Source organism: Coenobita brevimanus, chromosome 1 (genome assembly GCF_032717465.1).
Source record: "Coenobita brevimanus isolate Jiangsu-jjx chromosome 1, ASM3271746v2, whole genome shotgun sequence".
NCBI lineage: Eukaryota > Metazoa > Arthropoda > Malacostraca > Decapoda > Coenobitidae > Coenobita > Coenobita brevimanus.
In genome coordinates, this window is record NC_136954.1 from 2,843,123 (window position 1) to 2,870,447 (window position 27,325).

Consider the following 27,325-nt stretch of genomic DNA (forward strand, 5'->3'; position numbering starts at 1 on the left):
AGGCGAAGGGGAAGACAGGAGGAAGCAGCTCCTGTGAGAAGAGTGGAGAAATTGCAAGATAGTGAGAAGAGGACAGAGTATAAGAGCATAGTGGAAGAAAGATTGGGAAGGTATGAGCTAGAGCAGATGGAAGGGGTGGAAGACATATGTAAGATATTCAAGGAAGAGATAAGCACAGCGTGTGAGGCGGTTTGTGGAGTGAGGAGGAGATGCAAGGGTGTGCAAGGGACAGCATGGTGGAATGATGAGGTGAAACGAGCTGTGGAACAAAAGAAGAAAGCATATGGTGAATGGTTGGCGAGTAGAGGTAGGGGAGAAGATGAGAGAGAGAAGAGAGAAGTATATGTGAGCAGGAGAAGGGAGGTTAAGAGACTGGTGAAGGAGAGTAAGAAGAAAGTGGATGAAGAGTTTGGGAGGAATCTGAGTGTGAAATGGAGGGAGAGTAAGAAATTGTTTTGGAAGGAGGTAAAGAAAGTAAGGCAGTGTGAAAGGGGAAATAGTAGGGGAGTGAAAGATAGGAATAATAGATTGTTGGTGGAGAAGAGAGAGAAATTGAGGAGATGGAAGGAGCACTTTGAGGATTTGTTGAATGTAGAGAGTGAGAGCAGTGTGAGTATAAGTGGTTGGGGAATGGCTGGGAGAAGAAGAGATGAGAGGAGGGAGGAAGAGATCAGTAGGTCGGAAGTAGTGGAAGCGATGAAGAAGATTAAGCTGGGAAAGGCCCCAGGAATTGATGGAGTGTGTGGTGAAATGCTTAGGTATGGGGGTGAGATTGTTGTGGAGTGGATATGGAAGTTGTGTAGATTGGCTTGGGAAGAGGGAAGGGTTCCAGAGGACTGGAAATCAGGTATAATTGTTCCTCTGTACAAAGGAAAAGGGGAGAGAGAAGTATGTGGTAACCATAGGGGTATTTGCCTTCTTAGTGTGACTGGTAAAATATATGGTAGAATACTCATTGATAGGGTTAGGCATATGACAGAGGAGCTAGTTGGAGAAGAACAAGGGGGATTTAGGAAGGGAAAAGGGTGTGTAGATCAGATATTTGTTCTAAGATGTTTAGTGGAGAAGTATCTAGAGAAGGGAAGGAAAGTGTACGCTGCCTTCATGGACTTGGAGAAAGCTTATGACAGAATAGATAGGAAAGGTATGTGGAAGGTATTAAGAATATATGGAGTGGAGGGGAAATTGTTGAGTGCTGTGAACAGTATGTACGAGGGAGCTAGGGCTACGGTGCGAGTGGATGGTGAGCTGAGTGAGTTCTTTGATCTCAATGTGGGACTGAAACAGGGGTGTGTAATGTCTCCTTGGCTGTTTAATATATATATGGATGGGGTCGTAAAGGAGGTACAAGGTAGGGCAGTGGATGTGGGGTGGCCTTAATGAATGAGGGTGAGATTTGGAAGCTTCCGGGTGTTGCTGTTTGCTGATGATACAGTATTGTTGAGTGAAGATGAATGGGAGTTGCAAGGTTTGGTGAATGAATTTGGGACAGTGTGTAGGAGGAGGAAGCTGAAAGTTAATGTAAACAAAAGTAAAGTTATGGTGTTTGAGAGGAATGAAGTCACAGAGTGTGCAGTGAGGTTGGATGGTGAGGATATGGAGAATGTGAGTGCATTCAAGTACTTGGGTAGTGTGATGAGTAAGGATGGAACTTTGGGAGATGAAGTACGTGAAAGGGTACAGCAGGGAAGGAAGGTTGTTGGCACACTGAAAGCAGTGATGAGAAATAGGGAGGTGAGTATGGAAGTTAAGAAGTCACTGCATGATGGTATTGTGATCCCTACCCTGACGTATGGAAGCGAGGCGTGGACCTTGCAAGAGGGGAACAAGTCAGAGTGAGAGCAGTGGAAATGAGTTACTTGAGAGGAGCATGTGGAGTGACATGGAGGGACAGGTTGACGAATGAAGAAGTGAAGGAACGTTGTGGGGTAGATGTGGATGTGGTTGAAAAGATTAGGAGAAATACACTGAGGTGGTTTGGACATGTGGAGAGGATGGAGAATGAAAGACTGACTAAGAGGGTGTATGTAGGTGAGGTGGAGGGAGGGAGAGGGAGGGGTAGACCGAGGATGAGGTGGAGGGATGGAGTTGAGAGGTATATGAGGGAGGGGGGGGTGAGTTGGGGGGAGGGGAGTCAAATGGTGGGTGACAGAGTGACTTGGAGGCGTTTTGTCTGCGGCCACCCTTTGCGGGATTAGGGCGTCGGGCTATAGATAGATAGATAGAAATGATCCCCAGTGCACCGTGGCTGGAAGTCAACTGAGTACGCTTCACTAGGAGAACTGCTGTCTAAATCACTTCCTATGCGAGATATCTTACTTGTAAAAAATAGATAGGCAAGGTATGTGGAAGGTATTAAGAATATATGGAGCGGAGGGGAAATTGTTGAGTGCTGTGAAGAGTATGTACGAGGGAGCTAGGGCTACGGTGCGAGTGGATGGTGAGCTGAGTGAGTTCTTTGATCTCAATGTGGGACTGAAACAGGGGTGTGTGATGTCTCCATGGCTGTTTAATATATATATGGATGGGGTTGTAAAGGAGGTGCAAGGTAGGGCAGTGGATGTGAGGATGGCCCTAATGAATGAGGGTGAGATTTGGAAGCTTCCGGTGTTGCTGTTTGCTGATGATACAGTATTGTTGAGAGAAGATGAATGGGAGTTGCAAGGTTTGGTGAATGAATTTGGGACAGTGTGTAGGAGGAGGAAGCTGAAAGTTAATGTAAACAAAAGTAAAGTTATGGTGTTTGAGAGGAATGAAGTCACAGAGTGTGCTGTGAAGTTGGATGGTGAGGATATGGAGAATGTGAGTGCATTCAAGTACTTGGGTAGTGTGATGAGTAAGGATGGAACTTTGGGGGATGAAGTACGTGAAAGGGTACAGCAGGGAAGAAAGGTTGTTGGTACACTGAAAGCAGTGATGAGAAATAGGGAGGTGAGTATGGAAGTTAAGAAGTCACTGCATGATGGTATTGTGATCCCTACCCTGACGTATGGAAGCGAGGCGTGGACCTTGCAAGAGGGGAACAAGTCAAGAGTGAGAGCAGTGGAAATGAGTTACTTGAGAGGAGCATGTGGAGTGACGTGGAGGGACAGGTTGACAAATGAAGAAGTGAAGGAACGTTGTGGGGTAGATGTGGATGTGGTTGAAAAGATTAGGAGAAATACACTGAGGTGGTTTGGACATGTGGAGAGAATGGAGAATGAAAGACTGACTAAGAGGGTGTATGTAGGTGAGGTGGAGGGAGGGAGAGGGAGGGAGAGGGAGGGGTAGACTGAGGATGAGGTGGAGGGATGGAGTTGAGAGGTATATGAGGGAGGGGGGGGTGAGTTGGGGGGAGCGGAGTCAAATGGTGGGTGACAGAGTGACTTGGAGGCGTTTTGTCTGCGCCACCCTTTGCGGGATTAGGGCGTCGGGCTATAGATAGATAGATAGAAAAAATGAAGCAAAATCAGAGGCCAATTGGGCATCAGATAAAGAAGTTGGTTTAACAATTACATTCCTCCGACCAACCAAACTGTTCACAACTGCAGACAGTTTTTTTTTATCACCACCACATGAATCAACTTTATTTTGATAATACCTAGCCTTTTGGGCTTTTACAGTGTGAACGACTGCTCTTCTTGCAAAAACATAACGCAAACGAGTTACTTCGGTCTGCTGCAAGCGCCACTCACGTTCTGCCCTTCTACGTTGTCTACGCAAAGAATTAATGGATGGACCATACCACGGAGAATTATCACATACAGTGATTGTTTTTACTACCTCAGGACAATAATGGTCAAAAATTGACCTGAGCTCGTTGTTGTAAATATCAACCAATTCACCAGAAGAAAGGCTGGAAGAATCAGTGGAGTTTAAACGTTGATCAATTTCAAAACACATCAACTGGCGGTCAACATTGTTGTAATTTCTGAACCTGATGACCTTTTTATATGAATGGGATTTCGGGACATCAAAACTAAGAGTGATCAGAGCATGATCAGAGATGAGGGGGTCAAATGAGTCAACCTCCACATCTGACATGTGCCTGCAACCAACAGGGGACAAGATCAAGTCAAGGACATGTCCTGAGACATGAGTTGGATTACTCACATGATTGAAAAAATTGTTCTGGGTGATCAACTCAAGGAATTCTGAAGAAAATGGTTTTGACTCTGGACTGTCAACCCAATAATTGAAATCACCACAAACAAGAAGTCCTCCAGGTTTAAGAGAAAACCCTTCAAGAAACTGCCCAAACTCCTCCATAAAACCTCGATCTCTGCCCGGATGACCTGGTCGATAGACAATTGCAATTCTAATGGTATTCTGATGGAAATTTATTAATACTTCCATAAATTCAAATGAAGATGGGGTCAGGTCTGAGTCAATGAGAGAAACGTTTGCAAGTGCTGCCGAGTAGATGAGTGCTACGCCTCCTCCTGGATAGTCAGCAGCAGGCCTGGGAAAACTAATAATAGAATGTGTCTTAGGCAAAGCATTACGAATAATATCGATATCAGACTCATACAACCAGGTTTCAGTCAAGCACAATATGTCAAGCTCGTGCTGATTTAGGGTTTCATTAATATAGTCTATCTTATTACGGATGGAACGAATATTTAAAAGACCCATCCTTAACTGGTTCAGGAGGGACGTAGTCAGTTTTTTAAATGGTCAAAATTGGTGTTCTCAATCAATCTATTCCTATGAGAAATCATAATTGGACATTCTTTACTTGATGCAAAATGGGCAATCGCCTGTGACTTTGAATTAGCATCTTGATGTCTTAAAGAGGAGCAGTTGATGCATTTGGGAGAATTTCTGTTACTACATTCCTTAGATTTATGGGCTCCAGCACAAAAGACACATTTAGGTTCATCACTTTTCCTAGAACATATCTCAAATGTATGACCAAAGCCTTTACAGTGATGACATTGTGTAACCCAGAATCTATCGAAAGCGCGGCATCTTGTAAGATCCACATAGATGTAATTGCCCTGTTCTACAATGGAGGATCTCACCTCTGGCGACATCTTCAAGACAGCAGTTTTGGTGTCATTCCTTGTCCTTGTGAAGAGAAGGTTGAGGGTACAACCTCGATCAACGAGCATCTTAATTTTATTGTTTTTTCTCAGAATAAATGATGTCAGAGTCATCCAAGGAAGAGGAAAGGCCTGTCACGGTCATTTTAGGCAACATTTTCTTTGGCTCTGATATGCAAAAAGTGCCCTCAGAGCCAAAATGATCAATCAGCACCCCAGTTGCTTCACCCTTGGCCTCAGCTGACGGAAACTTCATTACCAGCCCACCAGCCTTGGTCTTAAGGCAGCTGTCAACCGGTACCGAGTTAAGTATGCCTCTGATGTCTTCTGGTCCCATCTCATTTGTCAGGGCACCAGCGCCACTCTCTGGTTTCATAATCAGTACATGCTGACTATGAATGGCTTTTTTCTGGCCATGAGCACTGATCTCAATCACGCCCCCAGGCAGATCTTTCCCTCCCCCCACGAGGGACCCGAGAACAGCATCCGCAAATGACTTGGCCTGATCTTGCGTGATCGCCATGGGTGATGAGACCTTGGTCTCTAGTGCCTCCAGTCTATTTGATACGTCTCTGATTGCTTGAAAGATCGGCCCAATAACTTTATCTTCAAACTCCTCCTTGGTACTACTTCTTCCACCAGCCAAGACATCGTCTGCTGGTGCAGCACACTGGCTACACAGCCAGCGAAAGCCCAGCTGGTGGCTCCTCTTCATGAATGGATAGTCGCCTGCATCCAAATTTTCACAAGCTATATGAATCCACTCGCTGCGGTAGGCGCACTTCAGTGCTTGTGCACTTTTTGCTACAGATCTACTGCAGCGAGGGCACTGGTGTTGTTTATTCATGATAAGGGAGAACAAAAAACAAAACAAAATGACAACAACAGCAAAACGTATATACAATACTACCCGGGAAAAACCCGGGTAGCGCCGCCCCCGTTTGTGTCACCCTAATTTAGGAGGGGGGGAAAAAAAAAAAAAAAAAAAAAAAACAGGGTGTCAGCAAGGTCACCACGAGCAGGTGGGGTACGACTTGACTACCCTTCTAGGAAAGGTAACCCAAACTGAGGTGCCGCAGAAGTGCCGAGATGGTATTGAAACTTTTCCCAATTCGAGCTTTATAGCAGCAGCAAATACGTCACTTAGGCAAGACCTCGTTGGTTACGATACTGCCACTGCGCAAAGAAAGGAAGGGAGAAGCCTAAGTGATATTTACATTCACCTGGAACTACCTAATTATTGCAGGCCACCACACTGTATTCTATGCTAAGTAAATCTTCCCTGGAATTTTCCACTGATCTCATCTATTGAAATAAGCCCTAAGCCCTATTCTTATACCAAATAATATATACAAAAAAGAAATAAGGTAAGTGATAGTGCCATACACCTGGAATTGGCTAATTATCACCTGACAACACCTCACGTGCACTCATTCACTAATTTTCGCTGTTTATTTCCCCTTGAAATATGCCGTATAATCTATTCTCGTAATAAAAATACAGTAATCCCTCTAATATCCGAACGCCCAATATCCGAACATCCCCACTAACCGGACATAATCCTCCTGGGATCCAATATTCCCAAAATGGGCCAAAAACCGCAAAAAATTCGAAAAAAATCTGACTTTTTTCCCTCCCATAATTTGAAATTCCCGCCTGGTGCCGAACAGCTGTTACACCATGGTCCCTTCACCCCTTCCTTCCTCCCCCTCCCCCCTCCCCTGTCAGGTTGCCATTTGGTATTTTTCATTACCAAGTGTGGGCCAATTTGGTAATGAAAAATTCGTTTGGTAATGAATTAGAATAATGCATTACCAAATGGATTTTTCACATGTATGAGGATACACAGGATGGAGATGGTGGATTGTTTGCTCTCTCTGATTAATCTGCTACCCTACATAGTGTGAAAATAAACATGGTGTTAGTTATAAGGAGAGTGATTACATGTATTTCCACTTGTATATATAATTAGTGATGAATATATGCTAGCTTTATGAATTTGGTAATGAAAAGTTATATTTGACAATGAAAGTTGAGGAGATTGGTAATGTGGCTGTTGCGATCTGGCAACTCTGTTACCCCACCAACATCAACAGTCACAGCTTAACTCCGATGGAGAGCAGACACTCATAACAGTGCAAGCCACAGGTGCTTGTTTTTTGTGAATAAACAGTGAATAAACTGCAATACCTTGCCACTAAAACACACAGGAATTTACAGTGTTGTGCAGTGTTAAGAAATTAGAATTTAGAGTGCAGAGGATTAACTGTGGACTGCAAACTGGCGGTTCAAACCAGTCCAGGAACAAGGGACTTGTAAGTACCCAGAATGTTTAATATTGTATAAACTCACCTCTAAAACCTCATTTTATGGTTCTTTTGCATTTATTTCAGTCTTTTATGTTCCTTATTGGTGTGATTTGGGTCTTAAATAGGTGCAATGCATATCCAGAGGGAGTTGTATAGGTGTTTTTCAGAGTTAGGGTCCATAAGTACAAGTCCATAAGCTGGGGCCCAATATCCGGACAGGACCACTATCCGGACCTGCCTATGGCTCTATTATGTCGGATATTGGAGGGATTACTGTATACATAAGGAGGGAAGGGAGAAGCCTAAGTGATATTTACATTCACCTGGAACTACTTAATTTTTAATGTATTGTCTAGATTTCCTGCCAATCATTTCATAGCTATATATTAGCAGCTCTCACAAGGCTGACATTGGCAGTAATGCACTCTCCCTAGGTAGGCCACCCCGGCCCACCAGTATCAGTTTACTGTCGTCTTTCAAGGTGAAAGTACGTCGGATTCGCGCCTGCTAAATTCTGCTGCTTTTTAGCCCCATGCAAAGGGCCCTGTGACCTCTACCCCCTACTAAACCTCGTGTGGAAAGAGGTAAAGGGCTGACAATTGATAGAGAGTGACTACGATCTTTCTGGTGAGTAAAACAGTGCAAGTGGAATTGTAAATAATGTGTAAATAATGTGTAAACAGCAAGTGAAAGCAATGAATGTACATATAAGTGAACAGTGGAAAATAGTTTTATAAGTTACTGCAAGTGAGTGCCTAACACAGTGTAAATAAAATAGAAATGTAAATAATGTAAATAAAATAGAGAATGTAAATAGAAATGTAAATGAGTAGTAATATAAGAATACAAGTATATATACTAGGAGTAATGAAAGTGAAAGTTTCACTCTAGCATGTATGAATACTATGAGTTATGAGAGTGAAGGTGAAAGTGACAGATTCACTCTCAACGCTAGTATACAGGACGAGAAAGTGAATGCTACATATTTTACTGAAAGAGAAATACAATGCCTACAGTGACAATAAACTACTATTACTGAAGGAAACTTATGGATAAAGACTGTAGTTATATATAAGTGTTATATAGTAATAGAAATATAAACTGTAAGTGTTTTTATGAATAATAAATGACAGAACACCAGCAGCGAACGATGTCAAGTGGGAAGGTCATACGTACTCGTAATTTTCATTGCTTTCACAGTGGTTTTTTTTTTTGGAGTATGGATCCCAAACTACTTGATAATCATAGAGTAGTGTTTCTAGTGATAATATCAGGCTGTGATAATCATATTACGGGTTGTCGGGAAGTGTAAAGTGGAGATGTTACCCAACTTCAGAGGTCTCCACAAGTCCTACGGTACTCGACGAAGGCTCAACAAACACCCCAGAAGAAAGCTGAAGGTATGTGCCATAAGCATATGTAATTTTAATATTCTAGGACTAATAACTGATTTTTGGCAAATATTTTTAGAGAGTCTGTCGGAGCGTGAATATGCCCGCGGGAGCCACAAGTCAAAGCAAAACAAGCCCGCGGTTAAGGGGTTAAAGCAGACTTTACTTGTCTACCAGAAGACCCGTCGACATGTCATAAAAAAATCCCTGCTAATACCAATACACTGGTCCTGTATGAGACAGACCTAGCATGAATTCAATATGGAAGGTGGGTGATGGTGCCAAAGTGGTGACACAAGGAGGTGTATTGTACAGTATGTGGGAGTACTACTGGACCTTGGGAATGGACTGTGAAGCCTATGCCTGGTGTTGGACACATAAAAAAATATAAAAATAAACAGATGAATAAACCTGCACAACATGCCCCTGCCTCTATATATCTCCCACATACTAAAAAGCTGGAAAAGTGGCAATAAGTAAACATTTAATTACCTGTGCGTCCACCACACGCCCTGCCTCTAATCACACCACTACCTTCAATACACAACAGATATCTCCACGTGTTGCCCACCCGTTGCACAAGTGAAAAGTGGTACTGGTACAGTAGCAAGTACACATACATTTGCTCTCATCTTCATCACACTACCCATGCATTAACAATCCACTGCAAAGCAGAAAAGTAAGCATAAATATAATATTATATTGTTGCTGGATTTAATTTTGCTTCAAACCAAGGAGACTCATTTCTGTTTCATACATACGGCTCATCAAGTTTAACACAACCATGACTTTGTTAATATTCAAGTTGTGAGGGTGCTCCATTTCTGCAAGATGAAACCAAACTAGCTAAGGTGAATCTGGACCCTGATACTCACAGACACGCCAACTGCTGGGACCCCTGCATCCATCAGCTGCTGCAGGATTTTGGTGTGTAACTGCAAAGAGAGAGTGGAAAGTGGTGGCTGGCAAAAAAAATCATCATCATTAATCCAATATCTTAGGTCACATCCATATATAAGTTATCTGACAGAAGCATGTAGAGTTGCACGGAGAGACAGGCTGACAATTGAGGAAGTGAAGGAGCGTTGTGGTGTGGATGTGGTAAAAATCGTTAGGAGAAATTCACTCAGGTGGTTTGGCCATGAGGAGAGGATGAAGAGAGAGACTAACTTGGAAAGCATATGTGTGTGAGGTGGAGGGAGGACAGGGAGGGGAAGACCAAGGATGAGAGGGAAGGATGAAGTAGAGTGGTATATGAGGGTGGGAGTTATAAGCTGGGGGGAGGGCAGCAAAATGGCAGGGGACAGGGTGACATGAAAGTGATTTGTATGTGACCACCCCTTACGGCATTAGGGCATCTGGCTATGAATTGATATTGGTATACAGACATCCACACCAGATGCATTTTGGCATGGGCAGTTGCATCCACACCAGATGCATGACCGTATGGGCAGTTGCAAACAGATCTTTTGCAACACTGTAACCCATACACATGGTCCCACTGGATGTAAGCAGGTGCAGGCAAATAGCGTACGGTATTTCTACACTATTAGGGCGTCGGGCTATAGATAGATTGATAGATAGATGATGATACAGAACTTCCACTAAGACAGCAATCATTTGGTGTGGAAGCGGTCTTACTTGTCTCTTAGCTTTTGCAATCAAATACCAGGGTATCTGATGCTTTTATTCAGCTTAAGAGACTGTCAAGCTAGAGGAGTTAGAAAGAGATTCCCTAAACCTCTCATTAAGAAAATCTCCCCTAAAATGAATAAAACATTGTCAACAGGAAACAAGAATGAAATAATAAATTAAATTATCAAGCTAATGAAGTTAAGTACAGGATGAGTATGATCTCCTCACTTATCATCTGAGGTTCATGAATCCACTTCAGGGGCAAACTAACACATGTTTTGTAATAAGTGAAAAAAAAAATAATAAAAAAAATAAAAAGTCAATGTTAAGTGTCAAATATCAAATGGGGTTGCAATCCTTGTCAACTGCAGTTCCATACAAACTGGTACTTCATATACAGTAAACATTTTTATCCTCCAGTGTTTACAGCCTCAAATTCCACATTTTGCTTGTAATATTACTCACTAAGAAGAGAAGCATGTAAAGGAAAGTATCCTAGACAGTACGGTACATTTTGACACACATCAGGGTTACATGTAGAAGAGTTCCTACATTGGGAAATCATATACTATGTGATGATGATGACAATGCTGCTGCACTGTTGCTGCAGATGATGATGCTGATATGTACATATGTATGCACATGCACACATGTACCTCACCACACACATACCTGCACATATGAAGAAGAAATTTTTTTACAAAGTAATAGGATTGCAGGTAGGAAAGTGGTACACAAACAGGATGGAAGAAAAAGGAGGAAGGTAGTAGAACCATGTCATGACAAATATATAAACAAGATGATAAAGTTGATGTACTCAAATGTGGATGGAATGGTATCTAAATTACTAGAGCACACAACATGTCTCCCAAATAACAAAACTCTTCCACACACTCAAGAGATTGAACTTGCTGGTGAATCTCTTGAGTGTGTGGAAGAGTTTTGTTATTTGGGAGACATGTTGTGTGCTGGAGGTGGGGCTGGAGCTAGCTCTGTGGCTAGGGTGAGAAGTGGTTGGAAGAAGTTCAGGGAGCTCTTGCCTCTCCTGACATTGAGAGGGCTCTCCCTACGTGCTAAGGGGTCTTTGTATGCAGCATGTGTTAGGAGTGTAATGCTGTATGGTAGTGAGACCTGGGCAGTGAAGGAGGAAGACATTCGCCGGCTCAGACGTACTGAAATGACAATGATTAGGTGGATGTGCAGTGCGTCCCTGCGTCCAAGGCCTGGAGGGGTTGGGTTTACAATGGAAGAGTTGAGAGGTAGGATGGAACTGGAGTGTATTGGTGTTGTGATGAGGAGAGGTAGACTGAGGTGGTTTGGACATGTGGAGAGGATGGGGGATGATAATTGGGTGAGGAAGGTGAGAAGTGTTAATATTGGGGGTGGGGTTGTGAGGGGTAGACCGAGAAAGACATGGGACGAGGTCATTAAGTGTGACCTTAGGGTTAAGGGACTGAACAGGGAGGCTGCAATGGATCGTGCAGCGTGGAAAGCCGCCATTAGGTGACCAAGGCCGACACATGCAAGCATGTTGGAGCCTTTAAAAACGAAAACGAAAACGAAAACACACACACACACACACACACACACACAAAAGGTTAGGGAAATATGAGAAAAGCACGACAAGACCTCTAAAGGTGACTTTCCAGAGTGTAAACACTGTGGAAGAGATACTAAAAAATGCAAAGAATCTTATGGAAAAAGAGGAGTTCAAAAATGTATGGATAAAAAGATGCCTAACACAAGAGGAACTGGGATTACTGAAAGAGAAAAGGGAGGAAGCAAAAACAAACAATGAGGGAAGATCAGAAGAGGAGAAGAAGAAATTTTTTTTTACAAAGTAATAGGATTGCAGGTACGAAAGTGGTACACAAACAGGATGGAAGAAAAAGGAGGAAGGTAGTAGAACCATGTCATGACAAATATATAAACAAGATGATAAAGTTGAAAGTTGGAATACAAATGTGGGCGATTGTGTGTGTGTATGCGCCAACGCAAGATCGTGCTAGAAGAGTGAGAGAAGAGTTCTGGACAAATGTGGAAGTGTGCATGGAAAAGTTTGGAAGGAGTGAGAGAGTGTTTTTGATTGGTGATATGAATGGTAAAGTTGGTAATGTGAAGGTGGATGGAATAGTTGGTGAGTGGGGTGTGCCTGCTGAGATAGATGAGAATGGGAGTGCGCTAGTGGACATTTGTGCTGGGAGGGGGTTGGTAATAGCCAATACCCTCTTCAGGCATAAAATGATCCACAGGTATACATGGCGAGTGATGAGAAGGGTGGGTGGTGAACTGAATGAAAGGAAGGCAATGATTGATTATGTGTGTGTGGATGAAAGGATGCGAAGATGTGTAAAGGATGCAAGAGTGTATAGAGGTTGGGGGAAGTGGACTTTCTGACCACTACTTGGTGGTGGCCAGAATTAGGTTGCAAGTAAGATGGAGGAATAGAAGAAGGGAAAGACGAGAGGAAGGAGTAGTTGCAAGGAGAGTGGAAAGGTTACAAGAGGATGAGAAAAAGGCAGAGTATAAGAGAGAAGTGGAGGAACGATTGGGCAAATATGAATTGGAGCAGATGGGAGGCGTGGAAGGTGTGTGTAAGATATTTACAGAAGAAATATGTGCAGCATGTGATGTGGTGTGTGTGGAAGGAAGAGAAGACGGAGGGGGGTGCAAGGAACAGCGTGGTGGACTGAAGAGGTGAAACAGGCTGTGGCACAAAAGAAGAAAGCATACAATGAATGGATGAGAAATAGGGGCGTGGAAGAAGTTGAGAGGCGGAAGAGAGAGTTATATGTGGAAAGGAAGAGAGAGGTGAAAAGATTAGTAAGAGAGAGTAAGAAGAGAGTGGATGAGGAATTTGGAAGGAATTTGAGTGTAAAGTGGAGGGACTGTAAGAAAATGTTCTGGAGAGAAGTGAAAAGAGTAAGACAGGGTGGAAGTGAAGTTAGCAGGGAGTGAAAGATAAAAATGGTAGATTACTAGTGGAGAAGGGAGAAAAAGTGAGCAGATGGAGAGAACACTTTAAGGAATTGTTGAACGTGGAGGATGGAAGTAATGCGAGTATAAGTGGCTGGGGAATGGCTGGGAGAAGGAGGGAGGTGAGAAGACAGGAAGAAATCAGTAGGATGGAAGTTGTGGAAGCAATGAAGAAAGTTAAATCGGGTAAAGCCCCAGGAATTGATGGAGTGTGTGGTGAAATGCTGAAGCATGGGGGAGAGATAGTAGTAGAATGGATGTGGAAGATGTGCAGATTGGCCTGGGAGGAAGGTAGAGTCCCTGAGGATTGGAAGTCAGGTATAATTATTCCCTTGTACAAAGGAAAAGGGGAAAAAGAAGTGTGTGGTAATCATAGGGGCATTTGTCTTCTTAGTATAATAGGAAAAGTGTATGGTAGGATACTTATAGACAGAGTTAGAGAAAGAACAGAGATATTAGTTTGAGAATAACAGTGAGGCTTTAGGAAGGGAAGAGGTTGTGTAGATCAGATATTCATTCTTAGATCTTTAGTGGAAAAGTTTCTAGAGAAGGGAAAGAAGTTGTATGCGGCTTTCATGGATTTGGAGAAAGCATATGACAGGGGTGGATAGACAAGGATTGTTGTAAGTGTTAAGCTTATATGGTGTAGATGGGAAGTGGTTGAATGCTGTGAAGAGTATTTACGATGGTGCGAAGGCTTCAGTGCGTGTGGATGGTGAACCAAGTGCATTTTTCTCTGTGAAGAAAGTTGGTTTGAAACAGGGATGTGTCATGTCTCCATGGTTGTTCAATCTGTACATGGATGGGGTAATAAAAGAGGTACAAGGTAGGGTAGTGGATGTTGGAGTGGCCCTGGTGAGAGAGGATAGTGTTTGGAAACTCCTGTACTGTTGTTTGCAGATGATACTGTGTTGTTGAGTGAAGACGAAGGGGAGCTGCAAGGCTTGGTGGATGAGTTTGAGAGAGTGTGTAAGAAACGGAACCTAAAGGTGAATGTAGGGAAGAGTAAAGTGATGGTCTTTGAGAGAGGTGAAGTCAGTGAATGTACAGCGAGGTTGGATGGTGAGGAATTGGAAAATGTGAGTACGTTTAAGTATTTGGGTAGTGTGATGAGTAAGGATGGAGGTTTGGAGGGTGAAGTGCTTGAAAGGGTACAGCAGGGAAGAAAGGTTGCTGGTTCCTTAAAAGCAGTGATAAGAAACAGGGGAAGTGAGCATGGAAGTAAAAAAGTTACTACATGACAGTATTGTGATACCAACTCTAACGTACGGAAGTGAAGCTTGGACATTGTTGGAAGGACACAAGTCAAGAGTGAGAGCAGTGGAAATGAGTTATTTAAGAGGAGCCTGTGGAGTCACGTGGAGAGACAGGCTGACGAATGAGGATATAAAGGAGCGTTGTGGTGTGGATGTGGATGTGATAGGAAGCGTTGTGAGGAACACACTGAGGTGGTTTGGCCATGTGGAGAGGATGGAGGGTGAAAGATTGACGAAGAGAGTGTATGTGAGTGAGGTGGAGGGTGGAAGAGGGAGGGGGAGACCGAGGATGAGATGGAGGGATGGGGTGGAGAGGTATATGAGAGAGGGGGGTGTGAGTTGGGAGCAGGGCAGTGAAATGGCGGAGGACAGGGTGACTTGGAGGCGATTTGTTTGTGGCCACCCCAAACGGGATTGAGGCGTCTGGCAATAGATAGATAGATAGATAGATAAAGTTGATGTACTCAAATGTGGATGGAATGGTATCTAAATTACTAGAGATAAATGATTATGTCAGAGAAAATGAACCACAAATAATATGCCTAACTGAGACAAAATTAACACCAAGGATATCCAATGACATACTAAACTTAGAAGAATACAATATATGGAGAAGAGACAGAAATTTAAAAAAAGGAGGAGGAATTATAATATTAACTAAGAAAAATCTAAAAGTCAAGGAAATAAGACTAAATATACCATCACAAGTAGAACTGATTGCAGCAGAGATCGACACATCTGAAGGTAAAGTAATTGTGGCCAATTTGTACATGCCACCCAGACCAAACACATGGGAAAGAGACGAATATGAGGACCTGGCAGAGAGTACAATTCAGAGTATAAGATCATTACCACATAAAATGGAAGAGAAATCGGAAAGAATTATACTAACTGGGGATTTCAATACAAATATAAATTGGAATACTCTAGATATAATTAGCCAAGAAAGCTGTTGGGACCAAAAGCTCCTGGATGTCGTACAAAAGTTTTTCCTAATGCAATATGTGAGGGAAACCACCAGAAAAAGAGGACTTGATGTACCTTCAGTGCTAGATCTAATATTTACTAGGCAAGAAAATGATATTGACAGTTTAATATATCACCCTCCACTCGGCAAAAGCGATCATGCAGTACTAAATTATAACTTCAGGATAGCATATGACATAGTAAACAGCAATGACAGTTACAAAAAGAGCATAAACTATAAAAAGGGAAATTATCAAGACCTAAAGAAGTATTTCTTAGAAGTTGATTGGGAAAATGAGCTTAAAGGACAAGATTTAAATGCTGTATATAAAAAATTCTGTGAATTTTATGAAATAGGAGTCCAGAAGTACATCCCACAGCACAAAGAAGCAGATAAGAAAATACAGAAATGGTTCAATACAGAATGTATAAAATCAAAAGAAAGATTTGTTGTGGAATAGATACAGAAGACATAATAGTGAAAGGGCGTATAATAATTACAAACAGGCTAGAAACGATTATACAAGAATAAGGAGGGAAGCCCAAAAACAGTTTGAGGAGGATGTAATAAATAAAAGTAGTGATCAACCAAAGCTGTTTTACAGCTATATCAGAAGCAAAACCAAAGTAAAATATATAATACAATCCATTACGGATGAGGGAATCACTTATACACACGAGAAAGATATTTGTGAAGCACTAAATAAGAATTTCCAATTAGTTTTTACAAAAGAAAAAAATTTTGAGAGGGACTATGTGGAACATGCATGTCCACACATACTACCAGATATACAAATAGCAGAAAAAGTAATACAGGAGGAGTTAAGTACTGTATATTAGACAGAGGAAAAGCAAGTGGTCCTGATGAAATTTCATGTTGGGTATTGCGAGAATGTGCAAAGGAGTTAAGTAAACCATTATTTTTAATTTTCAAGAAATCCTTGAGTCAAGGTAAACTACCTGATATTTGGAAAAAAGCAAATATAGTCCCCTTATTCAAGAAAGGAAATAGACAAAATCCACTCAACTACCGACCAGTATCACTGACCAGTGTTGTAAGCAAGGTATTAGAAAAGCTTATAAGAAAAGCTTGGGTAAATCATCTAGAAGAACACAGTATGATAACAGAAAGACAGTTTGGTTTCAAAAAAGGAAAATCATATGTTACTAATCTGTTGAGCTACTATGACAGAGTAACAAACACAATACAGGAAAGGGAAGGATGGGTGGACAGTATCTATTTAGATTTCAAGAAAGCTTTTGACACAGTACCACACCAAAGACTTTTATGGAAACTGTACCATCAAGGAGGAATTTGAGGCAAACTGTTTTGTTGGATGCAAGACTTTCTCATAAAAAGAGAAATGAGAACAGTACTAAGAGGAAACTACTCATCATGGAAAGAAGTGACTAGTGGAGTACCACAGGGTTCAGTGCTGGCACCAATCATGTTTTTAGTGTATATAAATGATATAAACAGTAACACTGGAAATGAGAGCTATCTGAATATGTTTGCAGATGATGCAAAAATACAAAGGGGAATTACTAACACAGACTCTTGTAAAGAGCTACAAGAAGAATTAAATAAACTTCATGAACGGAGTAGTACATGGCAAATGGAATTCAATGTGGACAAGTGTCATGTAATCAAGTTTGGTAAAAGTGGAAAAAGACCTGATTGGGATTATAAGTTAGGAAATAAAACCCTATACACATCAGAAAGAGAGAAAGACCTAGGTGTGATTATCAATAACAGACTATCTCCAGCTGACCACATCAGCGAGAAGGTACGGAACATGTATACACTGCTTGCAAATATGAGAATAGCATTCACATATATAAATGAAGACATGCTAAGAAGGATGATAACAACATTCATTAGACCAACCCTGGAATATGCATCAGCAGTCTGGAGTCCTCATCTCAAAAAGCACATGGACAAGATTGAAAAAGTTCAAAGGGCCGCTACAAGATGGATACCAAACTTAAGGGACATAAGCTACGAAGAAAGACTAAATAAACTGAATCTACCAACACTACAGGAGAGAAGGAAAAGAGGTGACATGATAATGCTCTATAAGTGCATATCAGGGAAGGAGAAAATAGACATAAATGATTACTTAACATATGGAGAAGCATCAGCAAGAGGACACTGCAAAAAACTGCATAAGAAGAGAGGTGACAAAGACGTAAGGAAATTCAGTTTCCCAAACAGAGCAACTGATCAATGGAATGCACTACCGAATGAAATAGTGTGTGCCAAAACAATTCACAAATTTAAGGATATGTACGATAAATATGGTTTAAGACACGGAACAGTACGAGCTTGACTCATTCCTGTAAAGATACAATTAGGTAAGAACAATTAGGTAGGTAAGAACACACACACACACACACACACACACACACACACACACACACACACACACACACACACACACAAACACACACACACACACACACACACACACAAAACCTACCTTTAGACATGATGTGCGAGTGAGACTAAAACCCCTCTTGACCTGATCTGCATCACCTGCATCCACCCAACCTTTCTTCACTCCAAATTTCTTGGCTTGTGGATGGCCAAAAGAACTGAAACCAACACATAATTACTAAAACTCCTATCAACTACTCTGATCTAAATAAAATTGTCTCTCATTACCTGGAGAAGAATACACACAATCATCCTTTTAAGTAAGTGATATGTATTTTAAAAAATCACTAAAATATTTTCATATGGTTGCTGTAAACTAGAGGAACTGGCAAGTCAACCTTACATGTAGCAATGGAGCTTTAATATGCAACTGTTCTCTACTAAATGTGAACCTAACAGCAAGAATGTAAAATAATAAGATATCTTACAATAAGGATCTGATGTACCAGTACCAGAGTTGTCCCTACAAAAACCGAAAAAGGGATAGTAATACCCGTATTAACACTCCTGCTCCTATGGTGCACTCTCAGCTGAGTAAATCATTTGGTGTCAGCAGGAACAGACTACAGTACTGTATTAAAGTTGTCCTGACCCTTCTATGCTGTTAACTTCAAGGAGATGCAAATACTGGTTACTACTAACAACTCTTAGTCATAATATTCAGACAGTTCATCCTCATTCAACACATGTGACGAATCGGTGACAGTATTAACGTACCCACCCAGCACCATGCACCAGCACCACCTTTAGTCCAGCCTCCACCATCTTCTTCACCAGCTGGGCTGCTGCTGCTGCTCCAGCCTCTCTGAATGTCTCAAAATTGCCCTTGTCTGTCACTGCACTCCCTCCAAACTTCATGATGACATCAGCCATTGCCTCACAAGACATCCTGTTTAACAACTGCACATTAGTCAATCAAACAACCAATCAAATGACATCATCTATCTATCTATTGCCTGACGCCTCAATCCCGTTTGGGGTGGCCACAAACAAATTGCCTCCAAGTCGCCCTGTCCCCCGCAATTTCACTGCCCTGCTCCCAACTCACATCCCCCTCTCTCATATACCTCTCCACCCCATCCCTCCATCTCATCCTCGGCCTCCCCCTCCCTCTTCCCCCCTCCACCTCACTCACATACACTCTCTTCGTCAGTCTTTCACCCTCCATCCTCTCCACATGGCCAAACCACCTCAGTGTGTTCCTCATAACACTTCCTATCACATCCACATCCACACCACAATGCTCTTTTATATCCTCATTCGTCAGCCTGTCTCTCCATGTGACTCCACAGGCTCCTCTTAAATAACCCATTTCCACTGCTCTCACTCTTGACTTGTGTCCTTCCAACAACGTCCAAGCTTCACTTCCATACGTTAGAGTTGGTATCACAATACTGTCATGTAGTAACTTTTTCACTTCCATGCTCACTTCCCTGTTTCTTATCACTGCTTTCAAAGAACCAGCAACCTTTCTTCCCTGCTGTACCCTTTCAAGCACTTCACCCTCCAAACCTCCATCCTTATTCATCACACTACCCAAGTACTTAAACGTACTTCCAATTCCTCACCATCCAACCACGTTGTACATTCACTGACTTCACCTCTCTCAAAGACCATCACTTTACTCTTCCCCACAGTCACCTTTAGATTCCGTTTCTTACGCACTCTCCCAAACTCATCCACCAAGCCTTGCAGCTCCCCTTCGTCTTCACTCAACAACACAGTATCATCTGCAAACAACAGTACAGGGAGTTTCCAAACACTATCCTCTCTCACCAGGGCCACTCCAACATCCACTACCCTACCTCGTACCTCTTTTATTACCCCATCCATGTACAGATTGAACAACCATGGAGACATGACACATCCCTGTTTCAAACCAACTTTCAAAGTGAAAAATTCACTTAGTTCACCATCCACACGCACTGCAGCCTTCGCACCATCGTACATACTCTTCACAGCATTCAACAACTTCCCATCTACTCCATATATTCTTAATACTTTCCACAATCCTTGTCTATCCACCCTGTCATATGCTTTCTCCAAATCCATGAAGGCCGCATGGAACTTCTTTCCCTTCTCTAGGAACTTTTCCACTAAAGATCTAAGAATGAATATCTGATCTACACAACCTCTTCCCTTCCTAAAGCCTCCCTGTTCTTCTCCAACTAATTTCTCTGTTCTTTCTCTAACTCTGTCAATAAGTATCCTACCATACACTTTTCCTATTAATACTAAGAAGACAAATGCCCCTATGATTACCACACACTTCTTTTTCCCCTTTTCCTTAGTACAAGGGAATAATTATACCTGACTTCCAATCCTCCGGGACTCTACCTTCCTCCCAGGCCAATCTGCACATCTTCCACATCCATTCTACTACTATCTCTCCCCCATGCTTCAGCATTTCACCGCACACTCCATCAATTCCTGGGGCTTTCCCCGATTTAACTTTCTTCATTGCTTCCACAACTTCTATCCTAATGATTTCTTCCTGTCTTCTCACCTCCCTCCTTCTCCCAGCCATTCCGCAGCCGCTTATACTCGCATTACTTCCATCCTCTATGTTCAACAATTCCTTACTGTGTTCTCTCCATCTGCTCACTTTTTCTCCCTTCTCCACTAGTAATCTACCATTTTTATCTTTCACTCCCCTACTAACTTCACTTCCTTTTCACCTCTTTCCAGAACATTTTCTTAGAGTCCCTCCACTTTACACTCAAATTCCTCATCCACTCTCTTCATACTCATCTTTTCACCTCTCTCTTTCTTTCTACATATAACTCTCTCTTCCGCCTCTCAACTTCTTCCACGCCCCTATTTCTCATCCATTCATTGTATGCTTTCTTCTTTTGTGCCACAGCCTGTCTCACCTCTTCAGTCCACCACGCTGTTCCTTGCACCCCCCCTCCGTCTTCTCTTCCTTCCACACACATGACATCACATGCTGCACATATTTCTTCTGTAAATATCCTACACACACCTTCCACGTCTCCCATCTGGTCCAATTCATATTTGCCCAATCGTACCTGCACTTCTGTCTTATACTCTGCCTTTTTCTCATCCTCTTGTAACCTTTCCACTCTCCTTGCAACTACTCCTTTCTTTCGTCTTTCCCTTCTTCTGTTCTTCCATCTTACTTGAATTCTAATTCTGGCCACCACCAAGTAGTGGTCAGAAAGTCCACTCCCCCAACCTCTATAAGCTCTTGCATCCATTACACATCTTCGCATCCTTTCATCCACACACACATAATCAGTCATTGCCTTCCTTTCATTCAGTTCACCACCCACCCTTCTCATCACTCGCCATGTATACCTGTGGATCATTTTATGCCTGAAGAGGGTATTGGCTATCACCAACCCCCTCCCAGCACAAATGACATCATGCTTCCCTGTAAAAGAAACCTCATACTGTGGTTGATTTTTGTACAGCTAATGTTTCTATAGCTTAGAAGCTGGAAGCTTAATAAAGTGCCAAACTCAACTATGGCAAAACTTCACTATAATGGACTAACTGGGGAAAAACCTGATCTGATAAAGCTGAAAATCCATTATATAGTATTATGATGTTCCCCCCATGAGGTGAGATTTTAAGCTCACATCTGAAGATTAGTACAATGCCATATTCTAGTTCTATATTCAAAGCTATACACTTTACGCTAACTTCACCCTTGTGTTCACCCTTTTGCAGTTTATTTCACATCCTTATCATTGCACTTTTTCATGAAATATGTATTGTGACCCACTGTGCCCCATTTAATTTATTATTAAGCCTGTAACCCTGGTTCTTGATCATCCCATTACTTATCATGGTTGTGTGGTCTTGGTATTTTGGTCCTTAGGCAGTTATGCTGTACTATACATTTATGCATAACTGTTTCACCAAAACTGGGTTTTGCCTATATACTGGTAATCAATTATAAGAATGAGCTAAAATGTCGATACAACAACTTTTCCATGTTTTACAGATGGCAGTGGAGCTGGGTTATTTACAGTACAAGAGAACGTTAAACCCATCACATAAGTCGAATAAAAAGGTGAGTCATGATGGTGTAAAATGCAACTTAAGCTGAACAGTTTGGTTCTTGGACAAATTGAAGTTTTATCAATCAGAATGCATAATATTAGCCAAATGAGCCTGTTGTATCAAACGAAGCTGAGACTAATCAACACAACAGCTGGTACAGTATTTAAAAGATAACAATAACGGGACTATATAGCTTACTTCAATCTCTTAATGTAATTGAATAAGCTGAGAATAAAGGCCTATATCAAATGATCAACGCCCTTCCGCGGCTAATTGTGTGGTACTTATAGGCGGGGAAGCTGTTCTGATGAAGCACAGGAATTCACATGTGTCGCACAATTTGTAAGCGAAGAGCAGGGCCTCCAACACAGCCTCCAAGAAGGACAGGGAGGAAAAGTTGGGAAATACTTCAAGTGAACAGACTTCTGAATAGTTTGTTTACCTATTCTGTTCCAATATCTTGCTCGCTCGCCTTTGCTTCACTATTACTGCATTTTACTTTAAAATTATTGCATGTTTCATAAGTTCATACCTTTTTTAATGTGATATTTTGTAAAACGTGTCCTACATAAGAGTCACAGTCTGCTTAGTAGTGGTTTGTCAAAAATATAAAAGACTTTTGAACTGAATTCTGTACTCCAGCTGATTATTTGAAGTCATCAAGTAGTTTCGGGATATTCCTTTGATTCGGCGTCTTTCTATTCCTGCTTTTTCGGATTTTATGATGGTTTTGAATTGAATTGAAATATTTTTGTGCATGATCATTTATCTGTTTTCTGTTTTCATTTTGTTGATTTTTTTTTTACCAGTCTGGTACTGCCTTTCCATATTTTCTATTGATATGAGTCTTTCACAGGGTTTTTGGCACGTCTCCTGGATTACCATAACTATTTGGGATTTTCTAAAATTTACATCTGAAGGCTATTATTTAGGATTTTGAATTCGTAAATTCAATTCAATATTCCGCCGATATCGCCATACCTACATGTTAAACGCTACGAACGCACGTTTTACTTTTGGCGCGATTTCCAAATGGTGTGTCCAGAATGTACGATTACTTGAGTGGGATTGTGTGTTATTTGCAGTGATATACATCAATTGCTTCCTTTAGTACACAGCCATTTGTTTATGAAGGACACAACAAACTGCAAGAAGTGGCATTCCACGAGTTGCTTCTGGCTGCAGCTGATCTTTATCGTCCTGCATAACCTTTTTTTTTTTTTTTTTTTTTTTTTTTTTCTGTTAGTTTAAGTTCTTACTGGGTCGAATTTTGCCTTGATGGGTCTTGGATATTCAATGTAATATTTCATGGCAATCCCAGTTTCGGGGGAAGTTAGGTTTAGTTAGGATGGATTAGGTTAAGTTAGGTTAAAAGTATGGGGGGTAGGAGGCAAAGCCCTCCAATTAGCTTTGGCCAAGGTAGATTAGGATCCGTTAGGTTTGGTTAAATAGGTAAGTTTTCCATAGCTTTGACAGCTATTACTTTTCTTTTGCGCATATTTGATAATGATATACTGACGCGTCCAGTCGGAGCGACGGTTGGCATTTGGTAAACAGCGCAGGACATCGTTGATAGGCGCGTGATGTGGACAACACGTCCTTGAATTCCGAAAAACAGGTAAATTTTGTCTTTTCCCAGTCACTTGCTGCAGTCACAACTCTGCAGTTAACTGTGCTGCATCTGTACCAAAATTACTTCCCTTGAGATAATGAGTTTATTATAATGTAGGTGGAATCGGTGCGCCCGTTTCGTAAATGCAGTACCACTTTCACTGAGTTGGTCCGAGCAGATCTCTATGAACATTGACTTGATTTGCAGGTAGAATGAGACAGTTCTCTCATACCCAAAATTCGTATTACTGCAAAGGACAAGGTACTTAGGTTTATTCAACACTCTTGTCCCTTCTAAAAGAAAAACGAGTCTCGTCGGTTGATCGTATATCTGGTGGGGAATCTTGGACCTGCCGGATCTTGAATTTGCCGTCCAAAGTTATCAGAGAGCAAAAGTAACGAGCCAGTGACTCCAACTCTGCATAACTATACGGTCGTGTTTTCGTAATCGGGGTTACTTTGCTCAATAATTTCTCAAAAATTAAGTTCCCAAACATCATTTTTTTTTTCCCCAGAGTCCAGCATGGATCTCTCATTCATCACTGATTCTGGTAGACTGTTTCAGGTGTTCACTATCCTGTTACAGAAGGCATATTCTCTTATATTTGTCTTGGGCCGCGTTTTGAAGAGCATGTCCACGGATTACTGAGTTGATCCGTTCCGCGACGAGTCCCTCACAGACACTTTCGTGCGGATGAACTTCACCCATAAGTTAGCGCAAAAGTACAAGTCAGTTTTCTTTATGAGAGTGAAATAAGAGATAAGAAAAGTAACTGGATGAAGAGTGCATGAAACGGATTCAGTAGGCTATTAAATTCTTACACCTAATACTGAAGGATCAAAGTAGACAAGCCTCAAGGGTATATAAACGGGACAGATTAATGTGGCAAACAATGCACAGGGTAAGACATAAATATTGCCAGAAAATGGAAGGATGAATTAGGTTTGGTAGCGATGGTTAGCATAAACAGACCACTACGTGTTACAGTTCCTACACACCAGCGCAGTAACTTGCCTCACCTCATTAACGTAGTTTATTCTTTCCATAGCACTGCATTGTGACAAGCATCATATTCTAGTGCTAATTATTACAGCTCAGCATTGAAGATGGAGAGATGGCAATGTTATACAAGCCAACCATAGCACGTTTCTGACATCATATTCTAGGACGAGTCTGTGAAGATGGAGATGGCAATGTTAAACCAAATTAAAGTGACGAGTTTAATTTTCGTACGTATATATTAGCTCATAAAGCGCTGAATAAACAATGGATGTTTTGTGGCGAGCCAAGCGGGAAGTGATGCCGAACCGAACGGTACCAGAAGGTCTGACTGTCTATCTATCTGTCTATTGTCAGACGCTTTAAATCCCGTAAGGGGTGGCCACAAACAAATCGCCTCCATGTCGCCCTGTCCCCCCCCCCCCGTCCATTTCACTGATCGGCTCCCAGCTCACTCTGCACGAGGTTCACTAAGGCATACCGTCTTTTTTATAAGGCCCGAACTTCACCCTAGAATGTGACTTCAGTAGTCCGTTTTACTTCTTTAACGACGAGAACCTTAACGTTGCCCAATAGTTGTTTCTGTTGTGAGTTAGACTGGCTGTCCAGTCCACCACCGGCTTCCTCCCGCGAGTCATATGAAGACAGACTGAAAAGACTAAGTCTGCATTCGCTAGAGAGGCGTAGAGTAAGGGGAGACTTAATTGAGATGTTTAAGTGGATGAAGGGTATAAATAAGGGAGATATTAGCAAGGTACTTAAAGTGAGCATACAGGATAGAACTAGAAATAATGGTTTCAAACTAGAAAAATTCCGTTTCAGTAAGGAAATCGGTAGAAATTGGTTTGGTAATAGAGTAGTAGACGAATGGAATAAGCTACCTAGTAAAGTAGTTGCTGCCTCTTCCATTGAGAGTTTCAAGCATAGGCTAGATAAGCATATGACTAATAAGGGGTGGATATAGAAAAAAGAAAATCTTATAACCAATACTAATACATAATTTTTCCTTTTCAGGTTACACTATGATAGTCTCTATTCTCCTTTCACACTTTCCTGTAAAATGTCCACGCCAGTTTTTCTATACTGAGTGGTGTTCTTTCTGACTTTTTCCTGCCGGCTTCGGCTGGAGGGTTTGGAGGGCGGGGGAGAGCCTTCTTCTTTACTATCCTTATCTCATTCTAGTAGTTCAGTTACTCTTCTAGGAGCTGCCTAGCATGGGCCAACCGGCCTACTGCAGTTATCCTCTCTTCTTATGTTCTTATGTTCACTGCTAAGGGAAAGAAAATATTAAGATACAGACAGAGGTAAAAGAAATTCAAGAGTAGAGATTTGATCCTTATTCTCGGACGTTAATGGGACTTTTGATGCCTCTTCCTTAACTGTTTACTTCATCTATCTGTTGCCAGACGCCTAAATCCCGTAAGGGGTGGCCACAAACAAATCGCCTCCAGGTCGCCCTGTCCCCCGCCGTTTCACTGCCTTGCTCCCAGCTCACACTCCCCTCTCTCATATACCTCTCCACTCCATCCCTCCGTCACATCCTTGGCCTCCCCCTCCCTCCCCCCCCTCCTCCTCACTCACAGACACTCTCCTCGTCAGTCTCTCACTCTCCATCCTCTCCACATGGCCAAGCCACTTCAGTGTGTTTTTCCTAACGCCTCCTATCACATCCACATCTTAAATCTTAAAACACCAAGTACAAAAATAAATTGGCACGAGAAGTGTGTTACGAAGCCTTCTTAACAGACGGGAATACTTATATCAGTAGCATACTCAGTGTTCACCTCGCCTCTCATTGTTCTCTCAAAGCTTTCCACCCTATCCCATTGTGCTCGTGTTGACTAGGCTCCGTCCACTGTTGTCTTACGTACGTGGTCAAGTGGATTCAGGCGCTCCAACTAAATGTGGTCTTTAAGGGTTTGAGTTCGAGGGATTATTATTATTATTATTATTATTATTATTATTATTATTATTTACAGTGCCACTTAGGTAGGCACGCGATCAGGTACTCTAGTCTGGGATGAAATAACCTTTCCATGGGACCCTACTTCTTTATTGACCAGTAAAGGAATGGATGATGGATAAATTAGATAGACAGATAGAACGGCAAAGACTGATGATCTAGGCGACAGCTGGTGTGTCCTTAGGGAAGATAGATAGATAGATAGATAGATAGAACGGCAAAGACTGATGATCTAGGCGACAGCTGGTGTGTCCTAACGGGAACATGGTATCATTTCATCAGCACTAAGCCAAAGCCATTATCATACTGAGCTTGTCACAAAGTAGAAGTCCTCCATTTATGCAACAGGTCAACTCTGGAACTGTACTCCCTCTGTCTGTATTTCCTGCTTCCTATGATCTCCTGTCTTTCAAACGCAGTGTGTCCAGGCAAAATGATCGGATCTTGAATTTGGCTCTCTCGTATTTTGTGTTTCTCTTGGAAGGAACAGTTTTGCAGGCTCGTGGCCTTTGGTTCCTTCTTCTTCACGTAAAATAAAATAAATAAACAAGATTAAAATATATATACCAACAATTAAAGAACTATTCACAGGAATATACACAGTTCAGATAAATAATGCAACCACTGCAGCTTTCCCAGTTATGCACTGTATCCAGCTAGTCAGTATTTGCACTATCAATTACAGCACCAGATCACTTCCCACCCAGTGCACGTCAGTTAATATTGGA

The 27,325-nt window shown here is 41.9% G+C and overlaps 1 protein-coding gene across 1 annotated transcript in view; it reads right to left on the reverse strand.

The window, feature by feature from the left end:
- LOC145412006 (uncharacterized) overlaps nt 1–18,882 on the reverse strand; it is a 35,136-nt gene extending 16,254 nt beyond the window's left edge. The window contains exons 1-3 of the mRNA XM_080281971.1: nt 18,716–18,882; nt 18,038–18,152; nt 9,600–9,659 (exon numbers count right to left, since the gene is read on the reverse strand). Coding sequence (XP_080138097.1) covers nt 9,600–9,659; nt 18,038–18,152; nt 18,716–18,882 — 342 coding nt within the window. The remainder of the gene's footprint in view (nt 1–9,599; nt 9,660–18,037; nt 18,153–18,715) is intronic.
- Nucleotides 18,883–27,325: the final 8,443 nt, after the last annotated feature.